Source organism: Bufo gargarizans, chromosome 4, assembly GCF_014858855.1.
Source record: "Bufo gargarizans isolate SCDJY-AF-19 chromosome 4, ASM1485885v1, whole genome shotgun sequence".
NCBI lineage: Eukaryota > Metazoa > Chordata > Amphibia > Anura > Bufonidae > Bufo > Bufo gargarizans.
Window position 1 is genome coordinate 525,679,370 of NC_058083.1, and position 10,660 is coordinate 525,690,029.

Genomic DNA, 10,660 nt, shown 5'->3' on the forward strand with positions numbered 1-10,660 from the left:
TGACCGGATTTTCTTTATTCACTTCAATGGGGAGAGTAAAATCTGCATGCAGAAAATCTGCACCAATTGATGAGGATTGTCCACACAAATTTCCCTGCGGATTTCCGTGCGGATTCTCTGCACATAAATTCTGAACGTGTGCAGGTACCCTTAGGCCCCTTGCAGACGAGCGTATGTCACGCTGCGAGACCGCAGTGCAGCTCCCGTCCGGACCTCCCAGCACTGCCAGGGTTGCATAGCATTATAAAGTATTAGATGACACTGACATATTGCTGCCAGTGTTATCCAATACATTCCAGAACTGTAAGGGTTACGTAGCATCATAAATCAATATAATGCTATGTGACCCCGGCAGCGCTGGGAGGTCCGGCCGGGGGCTGCCTTGTGGAATCGCAGCGTGACAAACGCTCGTCTGCAAGGAGCCATAGGATATGTTTACACAGAGTATTTTCTGCACTGAAAAAACATGAGGCGGAATCCACTTCATGTTTTTTTTTATGCGTTTTTTTTTCTGACGTGATTTTTAACTCGTTTTTGCTGAAATCAATGGGGGAAGATCCGCATGCATCTTTAATGTGGAATTTGCGCCAAAAATCTGTTGTCCGAACATGCCGAATATGCCCTAAAACAGAAAAAAACTTACATAAATCCACGCTATTTATTTGGCACATTTTGGTGCATTTTTGTGTGGATTTGATGTGGTTTTGCCACTGATCTCATCTTATCATTGAAAAGGGTGAAATCCTCACAAAAGAAACACAACAACAGTTCACATGCTGCAGATTCCAAAACGGTCAGTTACTGCACCCAAGAAAAACGCAAAGTGTACATAACATTTGTCCAATCCCATACACTTTAGGGCTTGTATTATGATGGAATGCAAAACGGAAGCCTTTAAAAGGCATTCCATTTTGCTTTTCGCCATAATAGAAGTCTATGGGAATCATAAAGGAACCGCCTGGTTTCCGTTATGCAAGACAGAAAGCAAAGTCCTGTTTTGCCGTTCTGCATAACGGAGACCAGATGGATCCGTTATGATTCCCATAGACTTCTATTATGACGGAAAGAAAAACGGAATGCCTTTTAAAGGCTTCCGTTTTGCATTCCATCATAATACAAGACTATGGGCAACATAACGGATCCGTCCTGGTTTCCGTTATGCAGGACTGTGTGCAGGCATCTTACATCTTCAAGAGCCACCAGCTGATTGTGTCTGCACTCCAGTCCAGGAGTTGTCAGCCAGGCCAGGTTGTCAGGCTCTCCTGTAGGGCCCCAGGTGTGCTGGATCAGCAGCCATTCCTCCCTATATAAAGGTGATGATGGAGTCTGGGGCCCCTCAGTGCAGATTGGCCCTTGTGCTGGAGCTTCACATCCCAGGATGGCGCTATCAGATGCCGAGAAGGCGGCTTTGGAGCCCTTGTTTGTGAAGATTAACGCTGACGCTGAGAAGATTGGAGGTGAAGCCATGGAGAGGTGAGCGATGTTTTTTTTTTTTTTGTGTTGTTTTTCTTCTCCATACTGGTAACTGCTGCTTGTATACATGTGTCTGGTCTAGGGGTCAGGTCACATGTGCAGATTTGGTTTTGTTTGTAAAGCTTTTCTAGACCAAACCAGGTGTGAATTAGGAATGTATAATTTGGGTTCTTTACTTGGACATTTGTGGCTGTTTTAAGACTTCAATGCACTTTTTTTTTATTTATTTATTTTTTTAATTTTTTTTTTTTTTTGGGTGGGTGCCGTTTCAGGGACTGGAACCTTTGCCCAAACAAACTTTATGTATTTTTGCCTGGAGTTTGGCAAAAAAGGACAAAGTATGCCAGCCAGGCCCACTGCTGCTTATGCAGTAACTTATGAGAACTTTCACGCCCTTAATTAAGACCGGTGTATGAAGCAGTCTTAGTAAATGGCGGCGCATGTCTCGGAACTTCTGCTGTGTGTGTGTCTGGCTTAAAAATACTACTTCTGCTGGATCCCATTATAGTGAATGAGGTCCAGTGGTGCACAGCAGTCTCTGGCTAAGCTGGATCCGTTACATAGAGGTGAACCTAAGGCTAGCTTCACGCTTATGGCACAGCATCCTGACAGGCTGTTCCAGCAGAGCACAGCCTGCTGGGGTGATCTGGATGTTACCAAAATGAAATGCCTGGGCAGCACCCTCAACTATATTGGAAATTTGGCTGTTACGCAGCAAATATGCTGGACTGTTGGTAATCAGGAGAGGGCGGAGGAGAGATAGGAACCGGGCCGGCACCTCTGCCTACCTGTAGCTCCCCTAACTGAAAACTGAACCAGTTAATAAACACTCGAGACAACAGGTAACCTTTAGCTGGGTGATGATCGGCCACAGCTTATTTATTTTAAATGGCAAAACCAAAGAACATCATCTTGGAGCGGTATGCCAACCGCCGAACTCCCGGCGGGCAAGTACGCCATCAGCCATCTCCAACACTCCGCTGTATCAAATGCCGCCAGCTGTGACTTCATATCTCAAATCATACCGCCATTCTTAAAAGACAACATAAATATCTCCAAAACAACAGTTGTACATGTTCCCAAACCTTTCTTTCCAACTTTTTTTAATTTTTTTTTTTAATACCCCTGGAGAAAACCAGAATCCCCAAGGCAACTCCACACTGAAACTACCCATTCAAGGGCGGGAGGGTGGGCAACTCGGCTTCCGCTGACAAAGGAAGTGCGGCAGCAGAGGAGGGGGTTATATAACCTGGATAGAGGGAGGAGACAAAACCCTACGCCCCTATAGTGACGTATCTCCCACAATCCCTTAACCCTTTAGGTACCTAACCACAGGGCAAGGTGCTACACATGACCCAAGGCTGGGAAGGGGAAGGGGGACCACCAGTCCCTAAGCACCCTCCATAAAAAGTCAGGCGCTTGCCAGGATTTGGCCATAAAAAAAGAAAAAAACGCTGTACACAACAGTTCTGTGCGGCTGATGCTATGCTGGAACAGCCTGCCGGAAGGTTGTACCACAAATGTGGAAGATGCCTTAGACTGATGGCTGAATGACCCACATTAATTACACACTTGTAGGCATTCATAATGTACTTGCCATCTTGAAGCTGTAAGGCCCCTTTCACACGGGTGAGTATTCCGCGCGGATGCGATGCGTAAGTTGAACGCATTGCACCCGCACTGAATACGACCCATTCATTTCTACAGGGCTGTTCACATGAGCAGTGATTTCTACGCATCACTTGTGCGTTGCGTGAAAATCGCAGCATGCTCTATATTCAGCGTTTTTCACGTAATGCAGGCCCCATAGAAATTAATAGGGTTGCGTGAAAATCCCAAGCATCCGCAAGTGCGGATGCAGTGTGATTTTCACGCACGGTTGCTAGGAGACTATTGGGATGGGGACCCGATCATTATTTTCCCTTATAACATGGTTATAAGGGAAAATAATAGCATTCAGAATGCATAGTAAAATAGTGCTGGAGGGGTTAAAAAATATATATTTAACTCGCCTTTTAATCCACTTAATCGCAAAGCCCGCCATCTCCTTCTGTCTTAATCTTAGCTCTGTGCAGCAACAGGACCTGTGGTGACGTCACTCCGGTCATCGCATGATCTTTTACCATGGTGATGGATCATGTGTTGACCAGAGTGATGTCACCACAGGTCCTTTTGCTACACAGAGCCAAGATAAGACAGAAGGAGATGCCGGCTGCGCGATCAAGTGGATAAAGGTGAGTTAAATATTATTATTTTTTTTAACCCCTCCAGCGCTATTTTACTTAGCATTCTGTATTCAGAATGCTATTTTCCCTTTATAACATGGTTATAAGGGAAAATAGCAATCTACAGAACACCGATCCCAAGCCCGAACTTCTGTGAAGTTCGGGTTTGGGTACCAAACATGCGCGATTTTTCTCATGCGAGTGCAAAACGCAATACAATGTTTTGCACTCGCGTGGAGAAATCATGTGTGTTCCCGCAACGTACCCGCACATTTTCCCGCAACGCCTGTGTGAAAGAGGCCTAAAGGTTTACTTTTCTGTAGGAAACCTAACAACTTCTCTTCAGCCCCAGAATGTCAACACTAAAACAGGTTAATAGAAGCTATAACTGGCAGAAGGTTCCTGGATTTTTTTTTTTCTTTTTTTTTTTTTTTTCTTTGCCAATGTCTAATGTTTTAATTGTCTTCTTTCCTCAGTCTCTTCCAGCACCATCCAGACACCAAGTCCCACTTCACTCACATGGACGTGACCCCCGGCAGTCAGGATCTGAAGACACATGGAGGGAAGATCATCCACGCCATTAATGATGCCCTCAACCACTATGGAAATCTGCAGGAGAACTTGGCCACACTGCGGGAGATGCACACCAACAAGCTGAAGCTCAGTGTGGACACCATCAAGATGAGGGTCTACCATGGAAGGAGTTTGCTGGGCTTTTTGTACAATGGTGACTAGAAATCCTGGCACATGGTTGGGTTCCCTTGAGCTACAGGTGGCTATGAAGTCCTTTTATGATGAATATATGATAATGATTTTAACCCCTTAAGGACCGGGCTCATTTTCACCTTAAGGACCGGGCCATTTTTTGCAAATCTGACCAGTGTCACTTTAAGTGCTCATAACTTTCAAACGCTTTGACTTACCCAGGCCGTTCTGAGACTGTTTTTTCGTCACATATTGTACTTCATGACACTGCTAAAATTGGGTCAAAAAAGTTATTTTTTTTGCATAAAAAAATACATTTTTTACCAAAAATTTTGAAAAATTAGCAAATTTCAAAGTTTCAGTTTCTCTACTTCTGTAATACATAGTAATACCCCCAAAAATTGTGATGACTTTACATTCCCCATATGTCTACTTCATGTTTGTAGCATTTTGGGAATGATATTTCATTTTTTGGGGATGTTACAAGGCTTAGAAGTTTAGAAGCAAATTTTGAAATTTTTGAGAAATCTTCAAAATCCCACTTTTTATGGACCAGTTCAGGTTTGAAGTCATATTGTGAGGCTTAGATAATAGAAACCTCCCAAAAATGACCCCATTCTAGAAACTACACCCCTCAAGGTATTCAAAACTGTTTTTTCAAACTTTATTAACCCTTTAGGTGTTCCACAAGAGTTAATGGCAGATGGAGAAACAATTTTGAAATTTCTATTTTTTGGAAAATTTTCCAATATAATAAATTTTTTCTAGGAGTAAAACAAGGGTTAACTGCCAAACAACACTCAAAATGGGTTGCCCTGATTCTGTAGTTTGCAAAAACACCCCATATGTGGTCGTAAACTACTGTTTGGCCGAACGGTAGCACATAGAAGGAGGGGAACACCATATGGGTTTTGGAAGGCAGATTTTGCAGGACTGGTTTTGTTTATACCATGTCCCATTTGAAGCCCCCTGTTGCACCCCTAGAATAGAAATTTCAAAAAAGTGACTCCATCTAAGAAAGTACACCCCTCAAGGTATTCAAAACTGGGTTTACAAACTTTGTTAACCCTTTAGGTGTTCCACAAGAGTTAATGGCAGATGGAGAAACAATTATGAAATTTCTATTTTTTGGAAAATTTTCCAATATAATCAATTTTTTCTAGGAGTAAAACAAGGGTTAACTGCCAAACAACACTCAAAATGGGTTGCCCTGATTCTGTAGTTTGCAGAAACACCCCATATGTGGTGGTAAACTACTATTTGGCTAAACGGCAGGACATAGAAGAAGGGGAACGTCACATGGTTTTTGGAAGGCAGAGTTTGCTGGACTGGTTTATTTACACCATGTACCCTTTCAAGCCCCCTGATGCACCCCTAGAGTAGAAACTCCATAAAAGTGACCCCATCTAGGAAACTACGGGATAAGGTGGTTGTTGTTTTGGGACTATTTTTGGGGTAAATTTGATATTTGGTTGCTCTATATTACTCTTTTTTGAGGCAATGTAACAAAAAAATTAAAATCTAAAATTGTTTCTACATTCGCTATTTAGTTTTGTGGAACACCTAAAGGGTTAACATAGTTTGTAAAGTAACTTTTGAATACCTTGAGGGGTGTAGTTTCTTAGATGGGGTCACTTTTTTGGAGTTTCTAGTCTGGGCTACATCAGGGGGGGGCTTCTAATGGGACATGGTGTCAAAAAAAAAACTGTCCATCAAAATCTGCCTTCCAGAAACCGTATGGCGTTCCCTTCGTTCTATGCCCTGCCGTGCGGCTATATAGCCATTTACGACCACATATGGGGTGTTTCTGCAAACGACAGAATCGGGGCAATAAATATTTAGTTTTGTTTGGCTGTTAACCCTTGCTTTATTACCGGCAAAATGGATTTAAATTGAAATTTTGCCCAAAAATAGGTGTTTTGGCACAGTTTTTATTTTATATTTTTAACACCGTTCATCCGAGGCGTTTGGTCAAAAGTTATTTTTATAGCAACGACTTTTACGCACGCGACGATGCCCAATATGTATGGCTCTCAGACTTTGGAGACACTAAGCAGGCATCCTAAAACTGCGGCCCTCCAGATGTTGTAAAACTACAATTCCCACCATGCCCTGCTGATGGCTGTAGGTTGTCTGGGCATGCTGGGAGTTATAGTTTTACAACATCTGGAGGGCCGCAGTTTGAGGATGCCTGCACTAAAACTAATATTTTTGGGGGAAAGAAAAATAGTTTTCGTGTCTCCAAAGTCTGAGAGCCATAGTGTTTTATGTTCTCTAGTGAACTGTTGGGGATTATAAAAATTTAGTACTCCATGGAAGTGTGATACTCCCTGAAGCAATCGATAACGCAGAGGCCCGGATGATCGGGGCACGTGTCGCACTGAGTGGTGGTGTCCTTCCGTATCCCCCTCCTGCGACACACTCTGCACTTTTTTTGGGTTCGTCCCTTCTTTCCAGTATGGGGGACCACACCTGGAAAGTGTTGGCCAGGGACGATCCGGGCGCCTCCAGTTCCCGAGGTACTCCGGCCTGCTCTTTCCCGGTCCGAAAAGATCAGGTCCTTGAGGACTGCCTCATAGAATTGGAGGAATGTCCCTGTGCTGCCAGCGCTTCGGGATAGTACAAAAGAGTTGTACATGGCAACCTGCACCAAGTAGACCGCAACTTTTTTGTACCATGCCCGGGTTTTGCGCATGGCGTTATATGGCTTGAGGACTTGATCCGAGAGATCAACTCCTCCCATATACCGATTGTAAGCGACAATACAATCGGGCTTGAGGACCGTTGCCGCGGTACCTCGCACAGGGACTGGGGTGATGCCGTTACCGTGGATTGTGGACAGCATAAGGACATCCCTCTTGTCCTTATACCTGACCAGCAACAGGTTTCCACTGGTAAGTGCACGGGTCTCACCCCTGGGGATAGGTACCTGGAGGGGGTAGGCAGGGAGGCCGCGCTGATTTTTCCGCACGGTTCCACAAGCGAACGTAGATCTGGCGGCAAGGGACCTGAACAAGGGAATGCTGGTATAAAAGTTATCCACGTACAAGTGGTAACCCTTATCCAGCAGTGGGTGCATAAGGTCCCACACGAGTTTCCCGCTAACACCCAGAGTGGGGGGACATTCTGGGGGTTGAATACGGGAATCTCGCCCCTCGTACACACGAAATTTGTAAGTGTACCCTGAGGTACTCTCACAAATTTTGTATAGCTTCACGCCATACCTCGCTCGCTTTGTGGGAATATATTGGCGGAAACTGAGTCTCCCCTTGAACGCAATGAGCGACTCATCAACCGCGACCTCCCTTCCAGGTACGTAGGCCTGCTGAAATGTGGCCCCAAAGTGATCGATGACAGGCCGTATCTTATACAGCCGGTCATAGGCAGGATCACCTCGGGGTGGACATGCTGCATTATCGGAATAATGCAGACATTTCCGGATGGCCTCAAACCGGGAGCGTGTCATGACCATACTGTACAGTGGGGTCTGGTACAGGACGTCCCCACTCCAGTATTGCCTGACACTGGGTTTTTGGACTAGACCCATATGCAGCACGAGGCCCCAAAATGTCCTCATTTCGGCTGCACTGACCGGCGTCTAGCCAAAACTGAGCCTGGGTTTTGAGCGACGAACTGTTGGGCGTACAGATTCGTCTGCTCCACCATCAAATTCACCAGTGGGTTACTGAAAAAAAACCTAAAATAGTCAATTTCAGTGTAGCCCACTGTGGGAATCTGGATTCCAGGATTGCCAGCGAAATCCGGAATCTCAGGCTCAAAGTCCACTGGGGGACACCAGCTAAGTTCATCGGCAGGGGTCTCCGGTGAACTTATTTGGTGGGCCGGGAAACCAGTACGAACCCCAGGGCGGCTCGTACTAGGGTGGGCCACAGGATCCCTAGCATGTGCGGCCCCTGGCTCCGCCTGGCGGCGTCTCCGCCGCCTTGGTGGCTCATCGTCATCCGATGATGATGAGGAGGATGCTGATGATAAGAGGAATGTGGGGTCATCCTCATCCTCACTGGGGCTCTCGGAGTCGGAGGCAATCTGGGCATATGCCTCCTCGGCCGAGAACACCCGGCGGGCCATGGGTGTGTGTGCGTGTAGGTGTGCGTGTGTGTAAAACTTTATTATATGTGCGTGTGTGTGGGGGCAACGGGTGTTCGCGTACTAAAAAAAGGAAAAAAGGGCAAGTGTTAGGAAAAAAAAAAGTTGCTGATTAGCGGTACAACGCTGATCAGCGGTGGGGCAGGCGATGCGCTAACAGTGGACGGACGCTAAAAAGTGCCGACCAGTCAGCGAACGCAGAAAAAAAAGTGGTGGTGAGGGGGCTAGTGGTGGTGGTGGGGGGGTGGGGGGATGGGTGGAGGGGGTGGGGGGGCTGGTGGTGGTGGGGGGCTGGTAGGGGGGGGCAAGTGGCAGGGGGGGGTCTGGGGTCTGATAGATGGATCAAAAAAAGTTTTGTGTAAAAGTTAAGTTTTTTTTTTTTTTTTTTTTTTTTTTTTTTTTTTTTTTTTCCTAACTAACTTTTCCCTTCTTTCCCTGCCTAACGATGCCTCTCCCTCACTGACCCTAACCTACCTGGGTGGCGATGGGTGCAGGAGGGTGATGGATGGCGATTAGGGGGACACAGGAGCTGGTGCTGGACGATGCTGCCGGGTGCTCGTGCAGAACAGGAAGAGGAGGGGAGAGAGGAGCGCAGGAAGTTTGAATCTCGCGCCTCTCTCCCCTGCACCAATCAGCACCCTGGACAGCAGTGTTCAGCACCAGGGCCAGCACCGCCTCCTCAAATCCTCGGACTGCGATTGGTGGTGTATAATTACGCCACCGATCGCAGTCTTTTTCCGGTTCATCGGGTCACCGGACACCCGAATGGACCGGAAACGCAGAAAACCGCAGGTCTGAATTGACCTGCGGTTTTCTGCGATCGCCGATACGGGGGGGTCAAATGACCCCCCCCTGCGTTGTTACGGGATGCCGGCTGAATGATTTCAGCTGAAATCCCGTTCCGATTAACCCCCGCGGCGCCGGAATGCCGATTTTAAGTCAGGACGTACCGGTACGCCCTTGGTCCTTAAGGACTCGGGAAATAGGGCGTACCGGTACGCCCTGTGTCCTTAAGGGGTTAAAGGACTTGTGTAAGATCAGAAAAAAATGATGTTTTCTTCTAGGAATAGCTTCAGCCCTATCAATACTGTCTGTTGCTGCTCAATTGACGCTAATGGCATGAGGGTTCTGGTATCTCCACAGGTTTAGATCAGTGTATCCAATGGAAGAAGATACCTAGAACTGGGTGTCTGATCCTATCATTTGGGTTGACCCATAAGCATGCACACTTTACATCTGAGTGGGTGCTAATGGTGTATATTCTCCCCCCAGCTGCTGTGTGGTTGTCTCCTGGAGGTCGTTGTCAAGCATTTCCCAGATGTGGACAAGTCGTCCTGTGACAAGTTCCTCAATGAGGTTGCTGTTGCCCTGATTGCCAGCTGAAGGGAGAAGATGAAGACCAGCCTGACACGTCTTTTTCTTTGTAATCTTGAAATGACTAATAAATCTTTTACAATTCCACCTCTATTTTATGGATTGTTTTCAGTTATTAGGTACAAATTACCCATTAGTTATACTCTGGGTAAAATTACAGAAATATCAGACTTGTTTAATACCAGAAAAAACTTAAGACTCTTTACTTTCACTATTTTGGCCTCCAACTTTTTTGTTTACCTCCTGTGGAGTGGTGTTTTTTGTGGGGGTGACCTTTAGTTTTTAATACCTTTTTTTTTTCTTGGGGTGACTTTTTGATCACTTTATTCAACTTGTTTGGAAGGTGAAGTAACAAATGACTTGGGACTTAAACATGTGATTGTCAAATCCCTTGTCCCATAGACTGCAATGAATTACCATTGCAGCCTCTGAGAGACTTGGGCCTCTTTCACACAGGTGTCATGGATTTGGGCCGGATAGGGTGTGTCGCGGGAAAAATGCACGAGTGCAACACATTGTAATAGGTTTTGCACGCACGTGAGAAAAATTGGCATATTTAGTACCCAGACTTTTTCACAGAAGTTTGAGTTAGGTGTTGTGTAGATTTGATTATTTTCCCCTTATAACATGGTTATAAAGGGAAAATTTCATTTTTAATACAGAATGCAAAGTTAAATTGGGGCTGGAGGGGTTAAACAAATTGAACTCACCCTATCCACTTGATTGCATAGCGGATCTCCTCTTTCTTCAGGACCTGGGTAAAGGACCTTTGACGT

General features: G+C 45.7%; 1 protein-coding gene across 1 annotated transcript; it reads left to right on the plus strand.

Annotated features, from left to right (window-relative positions):
- Positions 1–1,378: 1,378 nt before the first annotated feature.
- LOC122934262 (hemoglobin heart muscle subunit alpha-type-like) lies at positions 1,379–9,893 on the plus strand. The gene is made up of 3 exons (XM_044289600.1): positions 1,379–1,473; positions 4,175–4,385; positions 9,783–9,893. Exons 1-3 carry the CDS (start codon positions 1,379–1,381, stop codon positions 9,891–9,893), a joined length of 417 nt encoding a protein of 138 aa, XP_044145535.1.
- Positions 9,894–10,660: the final 767 nt, after the last annotated feature.